Source organism: Rhinolophus hipposideros (assembly GCF_964194185.1).
Source record: "Rhinolophus hipposideros genome assembly, chromosome: 12".
NCBI classification, from domain to species: Eukaryota; Metazoa; Chordata; class Mammalia; order Chiroptera; family Rhinolophidae; genus Rhinolophus; species Rhinolophus hipposideros.
In genome coordinates this window covers 38,627,127-38,654,866 of record NC_138058.1, presented here as the reverse complement: position 1 = coordinate 38,654,866, position 27,740 = coordinate 38,627,127, and the positions used below count along the sequence as shown (strand labels likewise).

The 27,740-nt window shown below is 32.7% G+C and overlaps 1 protein-coding gene across 6 annotated transcripts in view; it reads right to left on the bottom strand.

Annotated features, from left to right (window-relative positions):
• CCDC88A (coiled-coil domain containing 88A) overlaps positions 1–27,740 on the bottom strand; it is a 116,212-nt gene that overhangs the window by 10,737 nt on the left and 77,735 nt on the right. For 3 of the 6 annotated variants that reach the window (XM_081069491.1, XM_081069492.1, XM_081069488.1), the window contains exons 16-26: positions 26,022–26,149; positions 22,627–22,768; positions 19,220–19,381; positions 15,363–15,524; positions 14,097–14,374; positions 13,732–13,875; positions 11,301–11,487; positions 7,304–7,449; positions 4,138–4,230; positions 3,798–4,012; positions 333–416 (exon numbers count right to left, since the gene is read on the bottom strand). In XM_081069491.1, coding sequence (XP_080925617.1) covers positions 333–416; positions 3,798–4,012; positions 4,138–4,230; positions 7,304–7,449; positions 11,301–11,487; positions 13,732–13,875; positions 14,097–14,374; positions 15,363–15,524; positions 19,220–19,381; positions 22,627–22,768; positions 26,022–26,149 — 1,741 coding nt within the window. The remainder of the gene's footprint in view (positions 1–332; positions 417–3,797; positions 4,013–4,137; positions 4,231–7,303; positions 7,450–11,300; positions 11,488–13,731; positions 13,876–14,096; positions 14,375–15,362; positions 15,525–19,219; positions 19,382–22,626; positions 22,769–26,021; positions 26,150–27,740) is intronic. The other 3 variants (XM_081069493.1, XM_081069489.1, XM_081069490.1) reach the window with 1 other exon arrangement.

The following is a 27,740-nucleotide window of genomic DNA, read 5'->3' as shown; positions in this document are numbered from 1 at the left end:
TCTTTAAGTAAATTTCTTCGGGAAAAAATCTCTATGGCATATAAAATTAAAGGTGTTTTTTTTTCTGCCAACTTTAGAAAGCACTGGAAATTTACGAATATATTATTACATGTATGACTAAACATATGCATGTATATGTATCAGTGAACATACATATAATGCGATTTCAGTGCCAGTTTTGGAAAAAAAAAATTCTTCCAGCTCCTTGATTAGAGGAAGACTGTACTTTGCCAAATAAGAAAATTGGCACAGTCCAGAGAAAGGTTAGTGAAAATTAGTAATGGAAGCCAGTGTAGTCATTTGAAAGAAGCTGAACTGTCATAAAGTCTTACACATGGAACGACGGTAGCAGGCCTTCATTTTGTCTTTATCCTTCGGTCTGTTCCTCAAAAAGGGCAGTCTTTTCAGTGCAATCACTTTAATGTCAGAGCATGAGGAAAAACAGAAACAGAAAAATGAAAGAAAAAAGGGAGAAGAACAGATGGGAGTTAAATGTTGAAATTAAGGACAGAAATGAATGTCTGAGTTTCAGCTTATGTATGCTATATTAAGGCTATTATTTTCGTGCTGCTGAGTGATAATGAAATATGGAATAAGCACTTTGATATTTTAAGATACTTGGAAAAGCACTGAAGACAATGATGAGGAACACATATTTCGAAAGCTTGGATTGGCTAAAGTCCTATAAATACAGGAACTGGTTAGAATTACTAATGGAAGGAACACTTTTTTAGTTAAGTTGTAAATGTATACCTTTAAAATTAGGGCTACTGGTGGGCCAGAGTATACATGATGAAACTGTACAAGGCTTTTCAATCCTCTATTTTCCGTAACTTTTTAAATTATAAGGCTTTATGGAAAAAATAATTTAGGAAAACGCTAATTCTGTAGGAGTATTTTAGTAATATATATCAACAACAACTAGGGTGCCCAGGGGATGTTTATAAGAATCTAAAGAAACTTTTAAATCTTTAATTATTTTCTTAAGCTTTAATAAAGAAATAGGGAATTATTTCTTGGTTTAAACTGAATTTTAGTGCATTATTTAGTAGCACCAATTTAGTAGCACACAATTAGAATGGAAATATGCATTCTTTTGAACGAAGTCAAAAGATAACATGAGCAATTATATGACTTTCATTTTACAAAAGATTGGGGAAAAGAGAAAAAAAGTATTTTGACAGTAGTAATAAGTACTAGCACTAAGTTCTGATAAGGCTAAAAGTTAAGGAGGCACCCTAAGACAAGCAAAATAGATAAAAAAATATATATATGTGTGTGTGTATGACATTTGTAGATATTTGCAAGGGCTTTTTAGGTGAGGCCATTAAAAAGTCAAAGACAGCACTGTAAAAAACATTTTGTGAATGAAAATTAGGACTATAACTACAGGAGTCATTAGCACAAAAATGAAAATGTTCACTAGAGTCATTAACATTAAGCGGCATTTTAATAAGATTTGTAAACAAAAAATTGTTATACCTTTTTGGAACTGCAATTGAGGGGTTAGGGACCCCAACCTGCATAATGACTTACAAACATACTGGACACAGCCTTAATAACTATGCTCTTTCTCGGGGTTTGCCGTTCTCTTGTAAATAATCAAAGCTCTTTTGACAAACTGTCAAGTATCGTTCATTAAGGAGAATGCAATGGACATGCAGCTTTTTAACATATGTGATTGTTATTAGGAATAGTCATGATTCATTTAAGCTTTTGACTTATCATTTCTTTCCTAGCTTGGGAAAACAATGCTATATTCAATGATTAAAAAGAAATGAACTGAAAGCAATGTAAAAATGGACACTTAGCTAAAACAAAGCTGAGTAGTTGCAGCATGCACATGTTGTCTAGTTCAGATATTTCCTCTTTCTGTTTTCAACTGTTTCCCAAAGACTGCTTTACTGTCAGACAGATACTCTTCCAAAAGAGACAGGATAAAAGGAGTTTTAAATTTGCCAGTAGTGTAATTTGACCCCTTTTACGGCAAACAGTTTTCAGACAGACAATGTTCTTTTTCCAAACTATCGTGAAATTAAGGGGACATTAGCATTGCTAGGTTTTGTGTTTATTTTAAAAATTCTAAATTTGAACAAATTGTAGTAAAGGAAAATGTTACTTCCTTTTGATTCTTATTCTGGATGTTTCAGCAAACAGTATGAAGGAATACAGGTTTATATTTAAAACAAACAAGGTGACCTCAAAAAAGACTGTCATGACTTTGTGTATGCTCTCATATCTGAATTGAAATATCTTCCTTTAATTAAAAAAATTAAGTAGACCCATTACCATTTTTGATTTAATAAAAAGTCAGATATTTTAAGTCTAAAGGTAGTAAATAAAATTAACTCATCTGGCACTCTTTTAAGGAAAATTTGATGATCTCTCTCTACAACAATACTCAGAGGTTTCATGTAGATTTGGCTGACAAGACTAGATAGCAAAAGACAAATGTAACAATAATCTTATGTGGGAATATACAATTAAACAACTTTCTTGAGCTTAATATATATATACACACATATGTATATGTACATATGAAAATATACATATATGTGTATGATTTTTTTGTTTGCGTACTTATGGATTCTGGTTGTTAGGGTGTTAAAGTTGTATTCTGAAATACACTCTATAGTTAATGTCTAATATTCTACACCCAAAACTACTGCCTTTTCAGAGATAATTGCCCTAAGGCTGAAACACTATAGTTTTTTCAGTGTTTTGAGAATTATCCATCAAATGAATAGTCTACCCCTGAATGAAGTAGTAACTTTTTTGCCTGCTATTTACTTCAAAAGAACACTAGTGAAATTTATATACACATACATGTATGTAAGTATAATATGAACATATAAATTATGTAAATACTTATATATATAAGATATTTATATATCTAAATCCATTTTTTAAATTTGATGACTCTGGTGATAGAATGAGTGGATTCAAAATATCCTGTTTATATATTTTATAAGAACATTGATAGTCATCAACTTGACATCTTCAAAGGGCCTATCTTTGCCCTCTTTTCTCTTTCTCTTAAAATATATTTCTTTAGGCTTTTACTTTGCTCTTGCTGTTTAGCTAAGCACACAAGTAATGAAATAAAAAGATTATAAACTGTATAGGGCTCATTATGATGTAATACTTCTATGTTGGTAATTTAAAAAATTAAATCACAGGTTTATACACAGATTTATATCTCCCCATCTATTTTAACCGATCCTTTATCAAGCAATCTCTCAGTAATGTTCATAACCTTCAATTATTTCTAAATCTAACATTCTCTTCAAATTCATACCTATTTTTCTTTGCTTCTCCCCAATGTAACTTTACTCCAGTTTGATATCATCAAAGTATACGAGTAAAACCTCATTATAAAATGCCTTATTATTCAATTTTGTTATGATTATGAAAATAAGCCCTGTAAATACTTCTCACTTGCCCCTCATAATCATCCTGTTAAGTATGACGCAAAGATAAAACGCTTGCCCATGTTACTAGAATTAGCAAGTGACGGGCATTCTGGCTCTTATTCCAATGTTCTTTCCACGCTCTTTTACCTCCCTGGCCAAATGATGGCATCTCTGTGTATGGGATATCTCTAAACACACAATAAAGAAACCATGTATTTATGCATTATTGCAGGATGCACTGAATGTTATCATTGTATGGAGTTAAAAAGAAATGAATTCATTAGACTACCCAAAGGGCTGTTGAGATTATTTAAAAGAAATCTTTAGAAAGGATTCTAAGTCAATACTAGAGATCACAAGTATTTAAAGAGTTTAAGCACTCACTGCTGCTTTTCTTGGTTCCCAAAGTTTGGCCATCTTCTAAAGAGTTTGAACCTACTGAAGAACTATCTTGACTATCTTGATGGGGTAGTTGAAGAAATCCTTCACTGGAGTCTGAGCGGGTAGGTGTTAAAGTTAGAGATTTCTGACGTTCCCGATTAATATCTTTCTTAGACTTTATCAATTTCCTCATTTTTAGAGTAATCCAGTTGCCTCTCCTGATAGAATAATTTTTAAAAAATTCTTGTCAGTCTAAAATTCAACATATGAGTCCTTCACAAAATTAGATTTTTAAAATACTTTTTTTTCAGAATAAAAATGAATAAAATTAGGCTAATAGTACCTTCTAGGAGGAGATGGCTCATAAAATTTGTATTGATCCATAATTTTCTCTTCTAATTTCTCCTTTTGTCGTCTTAATTCATTTAACTTATCACTATAAAAATAAAAATTACATTTTAGGACATGCACATTTTGTACAGTTATGAATGATATTAAGTTATTCTGTGACATGATCTAATTTCTCAAAACATAAATACAGATACCATAGTTGACAACTAAAAACTTATTAGCTGGTAACAATGGGATTTTTTCCAAGTTTCTTCTTTTCTTTAAATTTACAACTTACAAATAAAAGGATATAGGATTTAAAGTTTCAACTCTTCAGTAGGATTTGTTTGAAGATAATGTTCCATATTACAGTTTCACCATGACAAAAGAATTCTTTTAACATCTTTTTTACAGCTATTAAACAACATTATATCAACACTGACTTTTCCCCTATTCTCGGATCTTTAGTATCTCAAATCATTATTGGAATGAAGGATGATTTATTATAATTTACACAGGCAAAAAATTAAAATGGATAATTTGCTTATAATTACAAATATAGTAAATAATCTGGCAACTGCATCTTTATGCAAACATATTTTTTTCCTTTATGGCAGAATTATTTAGGCTAATTTGCTCGCACAGTATTTCCTGCCTTCAGCAAGCATGAATATACTACACTTTCGTCATCTCTCAGTTTCATTTTTATGTTCTTATTGGATATATTATATAGAGAAAAATCACAGATCACAGTCCAAAGTAAAATGAACTCTTTACACTTGATCTTAGCCAAAAGGCCGAGAAGTGATAAAACGAACTCTTTAAAAAGAAATGCGATGCCAAAGGATACTATTTGCTCAACATTTAGTGATCAATTATAATGAGGAAGGCATGAGGTGTATATAAAGATGAATAATAAGTGGCCCCGCTCTGATTATAATATAGGAGACAGAGGATGTATACATAAATGACTATTATAATCCAAGGCAGTAGTAGTGCCCAAATAAAGTACTGTGAAAGTACAATAGGAACTTATAAAAGGGAGAATATTTCTATCTTGGATGACCAAAGAAAAAGGGCACATTAGACAGACTGAAAAAGAAAGGCAAGGATGCTAAATTAATCATTCTTGAGGGGAAGTAGTGAGGGAGTTTTGGGTTAAGATTTTGCTCAACAGAAAATCAGAAATATAGAAAGTTTCATCACAAAGTGACATGAAATCTTTGTTTTACGTACCTTAAACTGAACAATAGAATGGATATATCAGAAAGGACGGAGGTAAAGAATGCATTCAGGAAGCTAATGGGGATAGTCTAGTTGAGAGGTAAGGTTGAATTAAGGTAGGAGGACCAGAAGGAACTAAGTTGAGAGATTCTATGGAAGGAGATGCTTTGTGAGCACAAGTTGCCAACAGTTATACCACAGTGCAAATAGCAGATAGCCTAAACCTCCCAATTCTTTTCTCCTTTTTCCTACTGAAATATATTAGGAACCTCCAAATTTTCAGTACTACCTGTTCACTGTCACTCCTACTAGGACCATGTGACAGAGGCATTCACATAGAAATGTCTGACGTGTAAATGTAAGGTGGGTATTTTTAATTTAAATTTAGAAAGTCAGAATAGATACTAATACTTACAAGTCAATATATAGATACAATCACTGAAACCTTGGAAATGATTAGTCACCAGGGGTCAGAATACTAAGAAGATAAAGCTTTGGATAATGCCTCTGCTTAAAGGACAGGAAACTCAAATGCCAAGAGCTTTAGATACACTCACTGCTTCTTAAGCTAAAATACCTCTTATGGCAGAGAGTAAAGGCATACGTACCGCTGAAAGGACTGAAGGTGTAGTCTAAAGTGGGCAGCTAAAAATGTGAAATTTCTTTGAAGTGTAGCATTTATCTTAAAAGTTCATGCAAAACTCTAGCTTTTGCTCCATGATATATCTGTGTAGTAATAAAAAAATGTTCCCTACCCCAAATTTTATAATAAAATTGATGCTTCAAAAAATGTATAATGTATCCTGGTTTCCTATGCGCCCTGGTTCACCATCATGTACATCATGTCTGAAAGGCACAGACATATGACAACATTTACTCCTGAGGATAATTCTGAAGTAGGTATTATTATACCTCTATTCTAGAGAAAAAGAAACCAATGATCAAAGAAAGGAAGTAACTAGCCTATAATCATATAGCTTGTGATTAGAAGAATTGGGTTTGGATTTTAGAGGTTTGATTTTAACATCTGGAATTTCTATTACACTATGGTGCTTCTCATTTAGGGAGAAGGGGAAGAGAAGACTTTGGTAAAGGTGCACCATGATGTAATACACAGACTACCCAATGAGCTGCCCAGGCACGAATCTCTGATTTTACCAGATTCCTCTCTTCTCAACGGAAACACAATTTACCAACAATTAAACCCAGTCAATTCTACCTCTTGTATATGATCTCGAATACCACTGCTTGCGAATTATTTTTCACTAGGTTATTGCAACAGCCTTCTTAAAACTTACTTTTTGTCTCTATTCTCAGAACCTCCAATCCATACTCTAAAATGTCATCAATGTTTTTAAAATATGCAAATCTGATCATATTACTCCCTTGCTCAAAATTTTCAGCAACTTCTTTGTTGTGGCATAGAAAAACCTTTGTGAAGTGACTCCTGAGTATTTATTCACAACTCTGCTGCTCCTCCTTCCCAAATTTTGCTCCAGCAAGAACAATTTTTAGATTCTATACTATATCATAATACACTTTCATCACACCACAGTGTTTTTTCATTTGCTGCTATCTTGGCCGGTTATGCCTCCTCAGGTGAACTCCTATTCAACCTTTAAGTCATAGCTCAAGCACTCATCTTTGGAAAGTTCACCCTGCCTCTTCCAGACTAAGGTTGCTATATTTCTATGGTCTCCTACACATACCTCCATTATGGCAATTATTTGTATTTCTTGCTTTATATTACTAGGTCCTTAAGAGCAGGACCCATGTTGTCCTGTTAGTATTTTTGATTATTAGCATTGAGCCTGAAATAAGCATTCAAAAATATATGTTGAAATAATGTTGAAAATCAAAAAATATTATTTAGCATTGAATTTTCTTTGCTATCAGATATAGCAATGATAAAATGATGAGTGATATTTTGGAGTGCAAAATTATTTGGTACCTACATGTACTGTCTTTGTTCAACATGAAAAAGATCCTTGCTTTCCATATTCTGCTCCAACAGTGTTCTGTTCTGTAGCATTAATGTCTGAATTTGATCCAGTAGATGTCGATTTTCTTCTTCTAAATTTCCTTTAAGTTGGCTTAGCAACTGTTTGAACACAAACATTCAATTTTTAAAATATCAACATTTACATTTAACATAAATCACCCAAAACATCTGAAAACCATAAACAAAATTTAACTGTACATAAAACTTCAGACTTAAGTCTCCTGCTATTTGAACAATTAAGTGGTTGCACTTTGATCTGAAGATGAGTGATTAGTAATAAGGACAGCTAAAGCACTGGCTTACGTGCTGTACAGATATATTTTCATAATTCTCATGAACACTGGGTTTAACATGTAATAAATTATCTAGTTCCCAAACCATTGCTTTCTTCAAAACTGTTTAACTTTTAGTCTGAAAGCTAGATTCAAATCCCTGGCCGTCTATTTCAGTAGCTATGAAACACTGGATAAGTTAGTTAATTCTCTGAGCTTCAATGACTTCATCTATAAAGTAAGAATAATAATTCCCATCCCCCAAGACTTTTGCAAAGATTAAATAATATATATAAAGTACCTGGTGTCGTGCCTATGGCATGCATTGGTACTTAATATACCTCATTCTTCCCCCAAACACTGTGTTAAAGGAACCTTAAAAGTCTGTATATAGTTTTTATGGCTTGAACAAAGTAGTTAGACAATCTTGTCAATGGTTGATATTACTATTAATAGCTCATATTACTGATATTTGGGTTACTAGCAGCATTGAGCTGCTTTTTCTCTGTAGTTAACAGAAACTGAAATATGCTTAGCTAGGCCAGGGGTTCCAAGAGAAGTCTCAGAAAACCCAAACTAGTGATTCTCAAAATTTTGCATCACTTGTAAAGTATATTTTTAAAACAATGTACATTTCTGGGTGTTAGCATTCAAATTCAGCGGTCTGGAGTAGAGCCAGAGATCTATATTAAAAAAAAATTACCAAAAATAACCCGTACTTAAAAAAAAAAAAATCAAAACAAACATTTAAAAAAGCCTCAAAAAGTACAGAAAAGCTGTTTATGAATATACATAAACAGCCATCTAGAGATAACTGTCAATATTGTGCTAGGTTTGTTTTATCTATATATTACTAAATTGAAACATAACATGTAGCAGATTCACTGCAAAATTGAATCCAGTTCTCCTCCCTGTACCTAATCCTCTTACAATGTGACTCTCACTTTTCCCATCAAGTAGTGAAATCTATTTTCTCTCTTCTTGAATTTGGAATGCCTTTGGCCAAGAGGAGATGGAAGTGATAGCGTGACAGTTCCAAGCCTGGGCCTCAAAAGGCCTTACGTGCCTTCACTCAGTCTCTTGGACTCCTGCTGGAGGATGAGAGACCATGTAAACAGTGAAGAGGTGTGCTGGCTGGGGCCACTCTAGACCAGCCAGTCCTCAGTGTACATGCCAGCTAACTGCAGGAGGAAGACCTACTAAGTAAGATCAACTATCTTGGTCCACACATTAATGCATAGATTAGCATATCTGCCTAACTGACCAACAGACTCATAAGCAAAAATAAATGTTCACTGTCCATTATGTCTGTTATATAACATTATCATGTCAACAGACATTGATAAGACATTTCAAAGGAACAAATTTTAAGTGTATGTACAGCTCAATGAATTATCCAAAGTAAACACACGTGTGAAACCAGCACCCAAATCAAGAAACAGTACATTAATTGTATTCCAGAAGTACTCATTGTGGTCTCTTCCAATCACCATTCCTTCTCACAAAGATATAGATTAATATTTTCACTCCCTCCAAACTATGTTGTTATATGACTTAGACTGTAGCCAAGAGTTAACATTTGACTCAAGTTGGGACAATCAGCCAGTTAAGTAGGTACTAGGGCCCTTTCTGACCTCTCCTGAGCAGCTTTCCAGTCCACTAGTGACCTGTGGGACCTTATCAAGACCTGCTACGACTGGCTATCTCATTCCTTGGATCTCCCACTTAAATTTCTGATCGGTTTGTTGATCTGTTGTTAGTCCCAACCAATATTCCAACCTCAGGCTATCTGAGAATTGGCCTTTGACAACTCTCCAGGACATGGCGGGAGCGAATGGGAAAGGGAGAAGTCACACCTCAGACAACCATAGTTCCTACCCAAAGTTGATTAGTTTTTAATAAATGCTTCTCAATTTGTTATATGCTTTTGCTTGAGTTCCAGAATCCTAAAATGATTGTTTTTTGACAGTTTTGTCCAATTTTATTGTTCCTTGGGGAGTTGATTCGTGATGTTCCTCACTTTACCATTTTGTAAGTTCATTAACCCAATTATATTTTACTCAAGACTTTTGTAAATCACAGGCAGAATCAATGTCTTATGCTTTCTGAGCCTTGTTTAATAATTATATGTATATGATTTCAAACTAATTTTTCTTTTTATTGGTTTATAATTTCAGACAAAAAGTGATGAGGTATTACTTTTCTTATACAATCTATTCTAATTCTGTTTAAGGATTTGCTTCAGTGTTGGTTCCCTAAGTTTCATAAATTCAGGTGTTAAGCTATATTCAAACTCTAATTATGTAGGTACCAATCATAAAATTTAAAGATTACCTAAGGCTTTCAATATCCTTTTTATATTTCAAAACATTTATCACTTTATCAAACCTTTGTAGGAAGAGGCATGTAATTAAGAATGGAACTGTATACAGAAGGCATATCATTTCTATAGAAAAGCCTCCAATGGCTCCCTACTCGACCCAGAAAAAAAGTCAAAGTTTTTTACAACGGCCTATAAGGTAATATGCCCAACCCAGGCACATCTCTGATCTCATCTCCTACTACTCTCCCCTTTGCTCATTCCGTTCCCGCCACAATGGCCTCCTTGAGTGTTCCTGAAACACACCAGGATCCCCTGGCCTTAGGGTCACCTCATTGGCTGTTTGCCTGGAATATTCTTTCCACAGATATCCACACAATACCCCAATGTCCTTCAAATTTTTGTTCAACGATGCCTAGTTAAAATTTCAATCTACACTACTCCCCCATCCACCCTGGAAGTCCCCTTTACCCTACTCTATTTTTACTTGCACATATCCTGTAACATACCATGTTGCAGACTAATTTTCAAAATAGTTACAGCAGTATTGCCAGTCCATGTAAGCTTCCAGAATCTTGCCATTCTCCATCAAGAGGCTGAGTCTATTTCTCTTCCCCTTGAACCTGGATGGGACTTTGACTGCCCCAGTGAACACAATGCAGGGGGAATGATGCTGCATGACTTCTGAGGCTTGATCATTAAAGCAGCGATGGTTTCTCCTGGTTCTGAAAAACCAGTCCAAACCAGTCCACAGGGAGAGACCACAGGGAGACGACATTGATACCTCCAGCTGATAGCCATCATCAACCACCAAACATGCATCAGCTTCTCAATCTTCCAGCTGAGGGTCTAGCTGCAAGTGGGGCAGAGACAAACTGGCTCCTCTATACCTATCCAAATTCCAACTCCCAGAATCTGTGTATAACAAATTGTTGTTTTATACCACTAAGCTTTGGGGTAATTTGCTACATAGCCATATGTAACAAAGCACTGAAACACTGCATATTTCACCTATTTATTATATTTATTGTCTGTTTCCTTCCACCAAAATGTAAACTCCACAAGGGAAGAGATTTTTACCTTTTTGGTTTATTACTATATGCCAGGTGGTCAACAAGGACATGATTTTACAATTTTCAAAGTATCTAAAAATGTTATAAAGTTTAATAATAAAAAAAATGAAATTAATGATTTAGGAGGTCTTACTGAATTACTTGTGAATTTCAATTATCCCTTACCAATTCTTTTAGAAATACCCTACTAAATATATACTGCTATTGTCATTATAACATTATTTAGTTTTTAGGTGTGTCTTGATGCTTAAAGGAAGGAACCAGTGATTACACGTTAGAGCTCACCTCACACTGATTATTTAGCTTGGTGGACGTGATGTCCAACTGTTGATATTGTTCCTTTAGCTTTGAAAATTCAGCTTCTAATCTTGTTTGTTCCAGTTTGGAATTATTTAGAAGACTTTTCAAATTTTTATGGTCGGTTTGTAAAACTTCAGTCTCTTTTAAAAGCTGATTATATGTATGATTCAACCTACAATTAGAAATCATGATAGAAATAGAATTAGGTTCTCTTAAAATAATTTTCACATTTACACGATGTGAAAATGCTGTAAATCACATTTAGACGTATTTAGGAAATATAAAGAATCCTTTTGCCAGTTACTAAACTGATCAAGAATCAGTTTCTAGTCTGTAAAAACTAGATTTTTAAAAAAATGAGTTTTTTTCCCTTGAAAAGAAATATTTCAGCATTTAAATATGTTGAAAATGTAAAGATATGCAAAATTTTACCATATAAAATTTAAAGTATTAATAGGAAAAAAGACAAAAGAGAACATGACCAATCCAAATTTGATTTCATGGCAAATTCAAACATTCTAAAATTCAACATGGAAATTCAAGAAAGATCAGACCAAGAGAATTAATCCAATATGGGACGTGATAGTCTATCACTTTGTTGCCAGATAACTGAGAAGTACAGGCGTAAACCAAAATTTCAGTTACTGAGATTCCTCAGTAATTGAATTTCAGTTGTGGCAAATTATTCATATTTATGCAGTCCCCAATTATTAAGAGTAAATTTTAGATTATTTGTAAAAATCAAACGGTAGCCTTTTTGGTTTCTTACCACTATTCTACTTTCAGAACAAGGTCCACTGATCTCTAAGAGCAGTGATCAAAAAACTTTTTCTGTAAAGGACCAGAGAGTAAATAAGCTTTATGGGCCACATGTAGTCTATAGCATGCTCTTCTTTTCTGTTTTCCCCACAGCCTTTTAAAATGTAAAAATTGTTTAGTTTGGGGGCTCTACTCAAACAGTCTGCATGCTGGATATACTTGTCTGTAGTTTACCGTCTTTATCTTATGGAATTAAGATCAGGAAGCCACAAGAGGAGGTAGCCAAACAAAAAAAAAGTTTTGCTCAGGATGGTACTTCTTCAGAACATCTAATAATTTACTTCAACTCATTCCCCAAAGAATTTGAGTCAGCTTACAAGAACTACAAATAATAAAACAATAAATTTAAAAAATCAAGACTGGGTAAAAAAATAAAACGGCAATACCAGAAACATAGAAACAACTATATGCTCCACATATAGGCTGAATCCATGAATGAATGCATGTCATGAGTATAACACCTGGTCAAACCTAACTGAGACATACGGACTATTACATAGTATATCAGTAGCTACGAAAATCAAAGATTTTTCTACTGATACTTCATGGAGATGGGGGTGGGATATGAAGAAATATACAGTGTCCTCAATCTCATCTATGGCAACTGCTAAAATGAGCTCATCGAGAGAGTTTATTACTTGTCCCTCAAAGCTGAGAACATTAACACCAAAATGCAATTCAGTGAGCACAATTCTAAAGAGGCCAAGACAACCTAGTCCACGTAAGAAACTTTCTTGGTTTGGCATTAAGTAAGATTAAAATTTAGGCGACTTAGAGGAATGGATAAATTATTGCTCTTCAGACAAACCTTCATAAATTTGTTTTGGTTAAACAGCTCTTTCAGGTCCTATTCTTCCTTTCCAACACAGACATGAGTGCATAAAAGCTGGGCAAGAACAGATTTGAGAGACAGAAATTGCTCACTTGCAAGCAAGTTCAACAGACAAAAATTGGTATAGCAGACTAGCAAAAAGAAAGGAAGACAAAGAATCAGGTTTCATTCCATCTGTCTCAATAAAGAATCAGGTTTCATTACATCTGTCTCAATAAATGCTGTCAAGGTACAAAAATGTTATTATATAATGTGGCTTAAAAACTTAATTAGGGGCCGGCCCAGTGGCTCAGGCGGTTGGAGCTCCATGCTCCTAACTCCGAAGGCTGCCAGTTCGATTCCCACATGGGCCAGTGGGCTCTCAACACAAGGTTGCCAGTCCCGCAGAAAAACGGCAACTGGACATGGAGCTGAGCTGTGCCCTCCACAACTAGGATTGAGAGGACAACGGCTTGACTTGGAAAGAAGGCCTGGAAGTACACAGTGTTCCCCAATAAAGTCTTGTTCCCCTTCCCCAATAAAATCTTAAAAAAAAAAAAACTTAATTAGTTGAATAAATCAAGAGAGAAACAATGAAAGAAAACAGGAGATCTAAGTTTTTGTCTATGCCATTCTATAGCTAGCTGTATGATTTTGTTGGGTAATTTACTTATTGCTCTGGGGTCTTGTTTCAAAATTGTAAGTTATAGAGGGTACTGCAAAGGGATAGTATACACTTTAGATGTAATGAGTAATATGAAACTAAAATATATAAATATTTATTACCTATCATTTTCACCACAAAGTTTCTTGTATTCTGCAGCTATAGTCTCATGGTTTTTGTTTTCAAGCAGCATTTTTTCCTGTTCTACTTTCAGTGTTTTTTCCAAATCTTCCAACTGTCCTTTCTGTTTTAGTAACTGATTGTAACTGGAAAAAAAGTTAGGTATTTGGTTTATAATATTTATTTAGGAAAAAATAAATTTTAGAATGAACAAAACAAAAACAAAACAAGTAACATATTAGTATCACATAAAACACATGTAAACTTATATAAATTTCCTATATAAATTAGACCTGTTTAACATGTACCATTATATTACCAAAGAAAATTGGTTTTAAATTAAAAACACAAAAATATAATAAATTACCGGTCTTCGAGGTCTTTATGTTCCACCTCAAGATTTTTGTGGGCAGACTTTAGAGTTCCATGTTTAGCAATGAGAGATTCATACTCTGAAGCCTGCCGTTCATGAAGAAGTTCTAGCTTCTCATGATCTCTGATCAGAGAATCATAGAGAGATTTCAGATCTTCTCGCTCTTTGATTACAGATTCATTTTCATTTTCTAAGGAAGATTGCTGGATTAGGAGTTGTGCATTCTGGTTCATAAGTGAGGTACTTTGGGAATTAAGTGTGGAATTTTCAACCTGTAAAAATGCATATTGTTATCAAATATAAGAAAAATAGCTTATGTTTTTTTTTTAATAAAGTATTACATCAACTTTAGGAAGCTCTAAATAAATCAAAGCAGATATATGCACATTATACTGATAAAATTTGGATTTTAATATCCCTAAGAACAAGGCTACAATTTAATTTTGATTTTTGGTAGTTGGTATACTCCATATATTATGAGATCTATATGAGTTATATATCATATATATGTTTTGGGTTGAATTATTTTAAATGAAGGTGATTAGCAACAAGTTGTATTCCATTCATGAAAAAGTACAGAATTTGAAATGCTAGCTTATCATTTGCTAGAAGTTGAGAGTTCATTGAACCGAAAAATTACTTGTGATAATTCAATTGGAAATTTTCTTGAGTCTAAATTATATTAGCATCTACTTTACCATTTGGAAAAGAGTTACAGAAAGACTAACTTTTATGTTCAGAGTGGGAACTTCTTTTCTTCTGCTATTTAAGAGATTTTAGAGAGTTGTACTTCTCCCACCTGATTGCTCTATTTGAAAAAGACACTGGCAATGTTAAGTGTAAGATGGATCCTTTGAATTAAAGACTTGTCTGCAGACAAAATCCTCATGCTATGTTCTTTTCCAATAACTTAACCAATAAGAAAACTGTAAAAATCAAACAAGGAATGGTATACTGCAACCATACTCTAAAGTAAGGGTTTCTACCTGATTTATTATAATCAAATTGTTTATGATGAAATTATTTTCATTTTATTTATATTTCTTGAGTGAATTCATTAATAAATATTTAGAAGCTCTGACATTTAAAAATGCTGATGTCTGAAAGCTTGGGGTAGCAGTAATAGAAATATTTAAATTTATCTTCAATTAACTGTTGAATTCATTCACTAAGAAACAATGTTACTATGTCTGGTCACCCTTATTTTAGTAGCATAATTCAAGACTTTGGTTGCATATACCCCAAATATTACATTACAACCTGAAGCTTGGCGTTCTGTGTTTGAAGAGTAGTATTCTGTTCCTGTAATGACACTGTCTGCCTCTGAAGTGCAAGAATCTGAGCCTGCAAATTATTGTTCTGTGTCTCAAGCTGTTTCAGTTGAGTTTTCAATGCTTGCTTCTCTGCTTGCAGTGTAGCATTCTTAAAAAGAAAACATACATATTAAAAGCAAAATCAAACATATTTCTCTTTAACACATACTGGAATTTTGGATGAATATTTATTACCATTATAATCCAAAAAAATCCTAACAATCTTAAAATTTTCCCTCTATCCTAAATTGTAAACAGATATTTAATCTAAGAAAAAGAAAGCAATAATCATAAAACCCTAATATACTATCGTGTCTGTGTCTGTATGCTTCATAATGTCTGAAAAATAAAATACTCCATTCTAAACATATTGACTAACATAAGAAACTAGAATGGGATTGTCAGTTAAATAGTTTTTACACTGCTCAAAAGTGCCTAGAGTGTCCAGAATGAGTGGGACTGTGTCTAATCTCATTAGTGGAGTGCTCCTTTTCTAACTGCCTACAGGGCAATATTTATATATATGGTGGTCCCAGTGAGAGCAGCAAAAACTAAGTATTTTATAAACACAAATATTTGGAAGAGAAGCAAAAACAATGTTAACCATCTGTTTAAAAAATTTAGTGCATAATAGACTTAACAGATGTTACATATTTTCTTTAGTGATTTTTTTTTTTTTCATGGTATAAGACATTCACTAATACTCTATTTCATCCAGAGGATTTCTGGAGCAAATTCAAACACAACATACCATTTTCAATTTTTCCAGTACATAAGGCCATATTTCAATTTTATAGTTAAACGGTTGAATTACTGTACAAATCATAGGTCTTTACATTTAATGTGCTAGATGTTAAAATACTTGTCATGAATGTTATATTTTTCAGGATTATTTCTAAATAACATTTCATTAAAAAGTTAGCATCAGAAAGTAGAAACAAAGAACCCTTTAGAAAACCGAAATAATACTTTACTACACAAAAAGGCCAAAATTTGTATGTAACTGCGATATGCATAAAAAGTTACAACTGAATCCCAACAAATCATTTTTATCATATCTACATTAGGGGGCAAATATAACAATTCACTTTATAGGATTTCATGTTATGTATACTACATGTCACTGTATAACAAGTAAGTCATGATTTAATCCACATATTACACCATCAAATCAAAGCTGAGGAAACAAAATGCTTCAGGATGGCTTTTGATATTGTACGTCTTTTATTCATTTAATCAAATAAAAAGGATGAAAAAATTTATACTGAAATAATAATATAGAATACTGATATATTTATATACCATCTTGACACACCAAAGAAATAAACTATTTTTCACCTACATATGTTAAGTGCTATTGCAGTTCAGCTCTTTGGAAACCAAAATGTATAAGCTCTACTGATCCCTAGGAATTAGGAAAATGCCTACAGTCTGTAATGAATAGAAGAAATAGCTAAGAGTAGAAAGGATATATCAGAACAAGAAAAATTTATCACGGGAAAATAAGAGGTTAGCAAATATACTGATAAATACACAGAAACTTACCAGTCTAATAATACAGTGCTAGCCATCTTTATAAGCCCATTACCTAAATTAGCTAAAATATGATAACCAATTAATTTTTTTCCAATGGAAATTTATAAAGAAAGTAAATGGGAAAAGAGATTTAGCTTATAGGACTTTACATGCCAGCCAAATTGTCTGAAATGTAATTGTTAATTCAAGTGACTGATATACAGAGGGTGCCAAAAAAAAGGAAACATTTTAAGAAAGACAAAACTGTATTAAAATTACGCTGATGGTCACTTTTAATACCTCTTGTAATTGCAGAAGTCAAATGTGACTTGTATTCATCTTCTGTTATTGGTATATATTGAGTATTACAATTTTAACAGTATTTTTCCTTTCTCAAAATGTGTATACATTTTTTTGGCGCCCTCTATGTATTTGCATTTGTGTGTGTGTGTGTGCGCGCGTGTGTATCACTGAATAATTAAAAATAGGCACTCATACATGTCCTATAAATACATGAAAAGTTATGAAATAGTTTGTTAATAATGTAAAACATGCAAACTAAAATATCTCCTATCACTTTAACAAAAATGAAAAGGCTGGTAATACCCAATGTTAATCTAGAAAAATAGGTACTCTTAGTGAGATTTAAAATTGATGTGACTTTGAAAGGCTAATACAATGATATTAAAATTAACCATTAAAATCAAACATATACACAAACACACATTCTGATATGTATATATACCCTTGAGCCTACCAACTGTACTGTCAGGAATTTACCACCTTATGAACATGTTTAAACATACATTTCCATTGCAGCAAACTCTGAAAATAACCTAGCTGTCCATCAATGTGGCATTTGTTTACATAAATTGTGCTAACACCCGCACTATGGAATAACATGCAGTCATTAAACAAGGATCTGTATCTGCTAAAATAGAAAGATCTCCAAGATAAATGCAAATAAAAATATTGTACAGTACGATCCCACAGGTATAAATTTGAAAAGGCGATATACTTCTATGCATAGATAAATTACAAACATTTTTCTGGGAAGACAGACTGTTTATTGTGATTATTTTTTGGATGAGAAAGTAGGGGTCAATGGTATGAGAGATTAATTTTTGGCTTTATGGCTTATAATTGTTAAACTTAAATTAAAAAACAGTAACCACAGTTATTTTAATTGTTAGCATGTAAAGTTCCTAAAGCTCATTCATCTTTGAAGGATAAATGGTTGTTGAAATTGTTTAATTATTATTTATTGTTAAATATTTACTGGACTTGTTGGCAAATATTTACTAAGTATCTGCTATCTACCAGGCATTATTCTATACACTGAAGGCACAGTGGTGAAAAAGAAAGACAAGCTACCTGCTTACAAGGAGCTTTTTTTTACAGTAGATAAACCACATATAAGTGAATAAAAAATATAATTTCACAAGTGAAAGATGCTATGAAAAAGCTAAGTACGGCAGTGGTGTGATGGTGAGTGGTTTAGGTGGGGGATAGCTATGGACTAGGAAAAGGCGTGAGGGGAGACCTCTTGCAGGAGATATGTGACACAAGACCTGAATGCTGTGGGAAGCCAGCCATGTGTTCCCAGTAGAGGAAGCAAACAGAAACGATTGCGGTAGAAACAGCAGAAAATGCCAATATGACTAGAACTAATTTACTTATTATGTGACAGGCACTGTTTTGTGTTTCCCAGGTATTAACAGATCATATTATCCCCAGATTGATAATCAGAGTGGGTGGAAAAGTGTAGGGTACAAGGTCAGTCATATAGGCAGAGCTGTGTCAGGAAGGATCTTATAGGACACAGTAAAGAATATGGATTTTATTATTGAATAGGAAGCCATTGAAGATTTTAAGTAGGAAAGTGACATGATTTGGATTATGCTTAAAAAAAATAACTTTGGCTACTGCACTGAGAATGGGTTAGATTGGGCTAGGAGTGGAAGAGGGAAGGTGAGTGAGGAGGATATTCTAATAAGACAGGATGAGAGATGAGAGATGATGGTACTTTGACTAGAGTGGTAGTAGCAGAGAAGAAGCAAATATTTTCAAGATAGAGTTGACAAAGTTTGTTGATGAGCTTAACGCGAGGGTGATAGAGAAGAGTATATTAAATTATAAGTTCTTCAGTCTTTTTTAATATTATAAAATAAATCAGCCAAGAAAGTACAAAATGAACAAATCTATAAAACCAGATTACATAAATTTTCTGAGTTATATATTCTTTATTTCTAAAAAACCTATTCCTACAAATAATTTTAAAATACTTACATTTCTTTCTACTTCAATTAATCTGTCTTTAACTTTCAGAAGCTCTCTGGTCGTTTCTTGACTTTCTCGCTCCCATTTATCTTCACCAGAAGTTGAAGGAGAGCTCTGTACCATCCTTTCCTCATCTTGTCTCTGTTTAAGAGCTTCATAATTGTTTTTCACCTAAAATTGTATTTAAAATATTTTAATGGGGGGAAATCACCAAAGTTCTATTTTTCACAATTAATTTGACTCTACTCGTCTGGTGAATGTGAGAGACACTTTATTTTTAAAATGTGATAAATAGTATGTACAATCACTATTATCATAATCACAATTTATGCTTTGTAAAATACAAATCCTTTCCTCTTAGAACTACTAAATATACTCTGCTTATGTGTCATACTCCTACAATATATTCAGTAATCTGATATCATCATATCCTATTGTTTATGCTGAAAATGTTGCTGAAGAATAACTGGACCTAAACATGTTGCTATATAGTACCAGTTGTTTTTAGAGTTACATCTATAGCTGATTTTGAGATTTCAGAGATCCCCATGTAAAAAACAAATAAAGACTTGACACAGGTGACGATTCCTCTTAAAAAGATTTCTAAATTAAAATTGAGAAAGTATCTATATATGTCTGTTCTTTTATGAAGGATATGTTGCCCAGAATGAACCGTGTTAATAAATAAGTTAATGGCTTCTTTATTCAGATCTTGATCCACATATAATTACTGTAATTTATTTTATAAAGAGTAAACAATAGAAGGATATATCTTATCCAAGGTTTTCTGGTGTGATCACAGCCAAACATTAAGAGAGCCAACTCAAAATTAACAATTTAGTCATCTTACATTACCAAAATTACTGAATCACTTAAATAGCTCTCTCCAGTTTGAAATGATTATTGTTATACTTATGTTGAATCACTAGTTTATCCTAGGAGATATTTATCATAAATTTCTAAATAAACCCAAACTTTATATTAAGGCAAGGATAAACATTTAAAATAATTCAATGTTTAATGCAAACCTTAAGAAAGCTTGTGACTCAGTAATAAACTTTGTTACTATTGAATTAGAAAATAATGATGTGAGACTAAAGGAAAAAGATGCCAAGATAGAATGGCCAAGATAGAGAGATGCCAAAATAGAATTTAAAGCTCGGCAAGTGATCTGATAGGTGGTCTGGGATCATAATTTTTTCAGTTTTTTTTCCTTTTTCACTTTTAATACCCTAATAACATACTTGGGTGACATCATTTCAAGTCTCCTATTTTACATTAATTTCCCACGGGATCTTTTTTTCTAGGCTTAGAAAGATTATAGACGTAGGTCATTATTATTAAGGAGAACTGAGAATAAAACTCAAAGCTTCTCATTTTTAGGCCATTATTCCTTACAACTAAGTTTCAAAAATGGTTCCTTTATCTTATATATCATTAATCAGAATCTCCAATCTATGTTCACACAGAAAATAACATGGTTTCCCATCAATGTTTCTTAGAGGCAGCATATAGGAAGGTCTTGCCTTTTTATCTAATCCATTAATCTCTGCTTTTTAACTGGGTTTTAGATCTTTTACATTTAATGTGATTATTGATCTAATTTGGTTTAAAATTGCCATCTTGCTATTTGTTTTCTATTTGTCTAATCTGTACTTGATCTCTCTTTTTTAAATTTTTGTTCCTTCTTTTGGATTTTTTATGATTCTATCTTTTTTACTGGCATATTAGCTATACCTCTTTGTCATGCTATTTTAGTAGTTATTTTAGGCCTTATACTGTTCATATTTAACTTTCATAGTCTATCTTCAAGTGATACACATCTTCATGTATAGTACTAAAAGTCAGAACAGTATAACTCCAGTTGAATACATCTTTATGGCAGGAAGCTAGTCCAACACTAGTTATGCCCAAATGGCTGGAAGTGAAAGACAATGGAATTTTAATCTCCACTTTTTAGGCTAGAAATACAGAGTATATACCAACCACATCCAACCCTACTTATTTTCTAGATGAGTAGCTTCATGAGTTGACTTTACGCGCAACTTAGTTACAATACTTAATAGGGTAAAAAATTCAGGAAATACAGATTAATGAAGTCTGGCACCAAATTTTATTTTATTTTTTAGATAATCCTTTATGTTAACTAATAAAAGTTCCAGAATTTCTTCTGTAACAATATATGTTCTATGGTAATGTCTGGGACAAATACCAGCAATGATGGTAAGGGAAAATGGTGAACGAAACCTTTTTCTTTCCTTCACGAGAAGCTCATCTTCAGGTAACCTTTTCCTCTGGAAACCTGATAAAGTTGGAATGTTCCGTGTTACCAGGCAGGACTGTTTATGGGAAATATGACCCCCGATTGGTAAATTGTATTTGGACTGGGAAAACTATACATACCTAACAGGAAGCCATAACTTTGAAATTCTCTGAGTACAGCAGCTCTTAAAACTGGTAATAACTATTGCGGAGACCTTAAGTCTACGCCTTTGGAGTTGTTGCACGAGATGATGACTGCTGTAGAGCATAAAGTCTTAAAGTGACGGCAGCTCCCACACAAACCCAATGTGAATCTCATCTTTTTGCACCTGAACTGTCATATGCAAGATACAGCAGTGGGAAGATGACTCTCAGACAACTATGTGAAGAACACATGACAGTACCCTGCTTGCTATCTACTTGTATCTCCCATAGTGTTCTGAATCAATTGGTTCTAAATGTGGCCCACAGTATAATCTCGTAAATTTGAATATTTAATTGACTGTAAAAACAATTCCTGGGAGCCCTGCAGAGATGATAAATAGGAGAATAAACCAGAACATGATTTTCACAATCTACTATTATATTAACACTATGGAATGGGCAAGCCCCTTCAATTTCAATTTATTCATGTAGGGAAAACATGAATAAATGCCCTTGCCTTGTTTACTTAAATGAGTAATTCCAAATGTCACAAGAAAACAGGTCTAGGAAAAAACCTCAAATTTATGAGATCAGGTGCTTTCTTATACCACACATATGATTTCCCTCGATTTGGTATTCTCATATCCATATCTTTACTTATCAAACTTTTACCTAGATTTTCCATAGGAAGAGAGTGTCAGAGTCATGTCACACTATCGCACTGAGACCTTTCCCCAATGAAACAAACCTGCCGTTTGCCCATCCCTCTCTCACTGTTCTGACATGTTCCTAATTGCATGGGGACATACACACATGAAATGGGACTGAATAAATTATAGTGTATAGACAAAATACAGTTTATCATAAACTATATGACAAACATCTGTTTAAGAATACTCTCAAATTTAAGAAAAAAACTGAATAAGATGCTGTTACATTTTTATTTTCTACTTTACAATTTTCTCTGCAAATATTTGACAATTGAAACTCTTTCCAAGGAAATCACTTACTGTTTTAAGTTCTTGGCGCAATTGCTGGTTATAATTTGTGGATTCTTCTAATCGAGCTTCTAAAGCAGCAATTTTTTCCTCTTTTATTTCAAGAGATTTCTTTAGCGTAGATTCTAATTTAGATTCCAAAAGTTTGTACCTACTATCCAAGTATAAAAATAATAAAAGTTCATCAGTGGAAATCAGAAAATTATTTTTAAAGATAATTTATGACCACAGATACTGATAAACAAGTAAACAAGTTTTATAATACAGCCTTTAAAAAAAAATGTCAAATCATCCTCCTCTTACTGCCCTATTCTCCCTTTTAAACTATTCCTGGTCATGAAGAAACAAAAATCACTGAGTAAATAGAGCTCCTGATTACACCTTAGGTTGTTAAAAGCAAAAATTACTGCCGAAAAGAGGCATCCGAAAGATCTATTTCAGAATATACCTTTTAGCGTTATAAGAATAGAATCCTTAGAAAGAAATGAATGGATTTATTATATTGTCAAGTATTTGTCTATAATATTAAGTGTAAAGTATTTATACAAGAACATATGAATAGTTAAGACTTAAAACTCACTGAAGACTTTGTCTTCAGGGTATATAGAGTACTTGCAGAATATTTTATAAAGGGAATGATATACTAAAGACACAGGATACTAATGCCAGAATCAGATAGATGTGAATGTCAGTATTTTACAGAATGTCAGTATTTTAGTTATCTTTTTGAATGCTGGGTTCACGAATAATTATATTATTCTTAATTAAGATTTTTTTTTTTTTTGTTACAAAAGGGACAGTGCATGATCAGTTTGAGAGTGAATCATAAACTAGGGATTCTGACTAATCTATTTCTTACAACTGAGAATCCTGATAATTAAACAAAATAAAAACCTAAAGTATGTAATGAGAAATTTTATCATATTCTGCTTGTACTGTAATTAATTTGTTTGTACATATTTTCTACTCAACCAGATTTTAAGTTCATTGAGACTAGAGAACAAATCTGACTCATTTTGGTATCGGCTTGAGTCAACAAACATTTTTAAAGCATTTAATGAGTGTGTCTTTGGATATGCTGAATTTGTGAGGTCTGAGTTGCTTCTGGACTGTCCAGATAGAGATGTCCAGTAAACAGAGAATAATATGGACAGCAGGTAAAATGATGGCTGGAAATGCTCAGCATATAGAATGAATGAATAAGAGGCCTGAGAATATACCCCTAGGAAATTATACTAAAAGACACAAGAAAAGAGTTGTTAAAAGAGAAAGACAAGAGTGATCACACAGCACTCTTTTTACAACTCTCCCACTAAATTTACTTAATTGCCTTTTAGTGTTAATCTATTTATACAGTCAGTTCCACAACTAGACTATTCCTTTATGGCAAAAATAACTATCAATAATAATTATATCTTCAAAGGAGATCAGATGGAATGGTATCAAATGGAAAGATAAAAAGGTTAACTAACAAAAGAAGTAGGGACAACATCTGAAATAAAAGGTAGAGACAGATGCAGATATAAATAAATTCCAAGATGGAGCGGATGAATGTCAAAGGAATTTATGGCTGTGAGCCTCTACTTTCTTTGTGACGGAAAGCTAACTTACTGACTGAGAAAGAAGCTGGTTTAGTGGCTTAAGATACTTATTTTCCTGATCCCCCAGGTTCTATCATGGTTATTAACTGCTCTCAATTCCATTTCCTAAAAATTTTAGTTCAATATATGCTTTTATCTCCATGTCTAATATGTTTTCATTATATAAATAAATATGTGTGGATTAATAAATACATCACATCTTGCCTAGACTATTACAATAGCTTTCTAACTGGTCTCTGTGCTTCCAAATTGCCTCTTTTCTAACCCATCTTTCATATCACTCTAAGAATTGCTCAACACATCTTTGTGCTTTATTTGCATGGAATACTCTTCCCCACAGTTGCCACTTTGCAAATTTCCATCATTCTTCACGGTTCAGTTGAAACATCATTTTTTTTGACGCTTGATTACCAGCAAGTAATGAGAGCTCAATCAACATTACCTAATTGTATGAATTAAGGTTTGACAAAAGGTATAGGTACCAAACAGTATGAATGACCCATCTAGAGGTGGGTTCATAAATTTATAACACAGGGTCCATCAGGGCAACTACAGTTTACCCTACCTTTTTTTTTGTGGGGGGGCAATTTTTCAAATGTCTTACATGCAGGTAATACATCTGTTCAAATAAAGTGATGCATATTCAGTATCTATTAGGTTGGTGCAAAAGTAATTGCGGTTTAAAAGGTTAAAAATAACTGCAGAAACCACAATTACTTTTGCACCAACCTAATATATTAAAAGATAGTCAATTCAATTGTCCTTCATTATCTGTTTAACTCAAAAATATTTTTTCTCATGAAATATCTGTATAATTAATTCCATTATGCTTGATTGAATTGATTGCTAGAATAAATGCCTCACATTATTTCTGTTTGTTATTACAGAATTAACCTTTAAAAGTATCAATCAGTTCTATAAACTTTAAATTTCTCAAGATTACATAAACAAATCCCATATAATCATTAGCATTAATTTTTCCTATATATATTTATTTGATATAAATATTTACTAGAATAATGGATAGATAAAATATAAATGATCTAATTATAAAAGTTCCAATGAATTAAAATCTAGCCTATATAAAACAATATTCTTAACAATACACATTTTTATTCTAGCTGGAATCACGTGGCTGACTAGGTGGTAAATAGTAGATTACTTAAAAATCTGATTAACTGTTTGATAGATTATAATTATCATAGAATAGAAATTTTCTTTAAACCTGTACTGATAATTCACAAAATTAAATGGTATATAGTTAATTTTTTATTCTGTTTGTCAAACCTTAGTTTTCCATATTATTTTTACATCTTAATTGCTTCGCAATATATTTCCCTTTGTTTCATACTTTACTTCCATTTCTCTTTAAGTCCACATTTGGCACACAAAATAAATGAAAGAATTGAGGCATTTAAGCATGATTCAAATAAAAAATAACTTGCTTAAATTGACTGCATGTTTCACCAGAGAGGGGTTTGTTGTTAATGTCTCATTCTACTTTCACAAAAAATTATAGTCTCTGATCTTGTGCTACCCAGGTGGCATCTTATTTTCTTATTATGTAACTGAATTTATATAATAACTTTTTGGATTTTTTTCTTATTCCAATATTAGGTTGTCTTTATCTGACTGTTTTACTTTTTTTTGTTATAGAACTTTTTCTAAGGGAAGAAAGGAACCAGAAATGGTGAAATACATAAATGTATTCTGTAGCTATAGTACAGGCAAGAACCAATGTTTGAACAACAACAAAATAATAATAATAATGATTTGAACTGCTTGCTAAATAGACTTAATACTCACCTGTCATCAGTACTTTGTTCATCATGTAAGAGTCGCTCTTTATTTAACCCTATCTTCTCAAGCTCATGAGTTAATTTTTCAAGATCATTATTCATTTGCTGAGTCTTCAATTTTTCACTCACCAAATCCTTATTTTAAAAGTAATGCAAAATTCATGTAAGTGTCAAGAACAATAAACATCCAGAAATACACATAATTTGAAGCAAGAAAGACTGAAGTGTGGCTTAACTTTTTCTGCATCATTAAAAAGTGTTAAGCAATATAATGTAGTCCAAACAGAATTGTTTTGGCTTTTTTTTGGCTAATATTCCCTTTTAACTTTATATATATATATATATATATATATATATATATATATATATATATATGTATATATATATATATATAATATATATAATATTCCCTTTTAACTTTACATACATATTACATATATATATATATATATATATATATATATATATTTTTTTTTTTTTTTTTTTTTTTTTTTTTATAAAACAGTGTGTTTTTCCAGGACCCATGAGCTCCAAGTCATCGTTATTTTCAATCTAGTTGTGGAGGCCGCAGCTCTCTGGCCCATGTGGGAATAGAACCGGCAACCTTGGTGTTATGAGCACTGCACTCCAACCAACTGAGCCAACTGGGCTTCCTCCCTTAACTTTTTAGTGTTAAAAACTAAAGGGAGAAACTATTCATTCTTTACTTGTGACTACACATCTTACATTTGAGAACTGTGGGGGAAAAAATACATATCCAGTAATTTTAAAATAACGAGCTAGAACTTTAGTGCATATTTCTAGTGCATGTTTAATGCATGTTTCTTTCTATAAATATATACTGGATGCTTCTCCCACTATCATCCCTCTCCTGGTAGAAGAGGATATGGATGTGAAGAACTAGGGGGCATTCTTACAAGTTCAGGCACAAGGAAACCATTGCTAATGTCTGAAAGACTGCAGAGCAACAGAAAGGAATAAATCAAAGGCTCACACTGGACTCTCTCAATGATTTTTTAGCAGAACTGCAGACTTCCAAGTGTGACTTTCTACCAGAAAGCTAACTAAGATCCTTTTAAATTGAACTTCAAGGGTTATTATATATAGTACAACATAGGTATAGCAAAAAAGAGTCAAACTCTCTTTTGGTACAAGCATGCTATCTGTTGATGTGCACCAACCACGTTTCACAGGACCTGCTGCCAATATACTATAAATTTCACAATTCTTGTCAACACATAGATCCAAGCAACTACCAATTGTTTAGTGTTGACCTTTAAATTCAACCTGATTTGAATTGTCTAGCTTAGAGGTAAAAATTCATGGGGCTTTAGAGTCTGAAAAGATCTGGATTTGAATCCAGCAAACCATTTATTAACTGTGTCATCCTAATTAAGTTACACAATGTCTCTGAACCTTAGTTTTCTAATCTAATGGAAAAAATACCTATAAAGAATTGGTCATACAAATTATATAAATAATACATATAATATACATAAATTATATATAAACACAATTTATGAGGTCCTTAGCCCAGTACTTGGCACATAGTTCGCATTCAATAAATAGTAGCTATTATGCTTTCTATTATACTTAGCATTCAGTAAGACTCTTGATCAAATATTTCCACATTATTTTGAAATAAAATTATAATGTAACAAGTCAGATACTACTTGGAAGACTTAGTATTACAATTTCTTTAAAAACTCCAATGTTTAACAAAAGT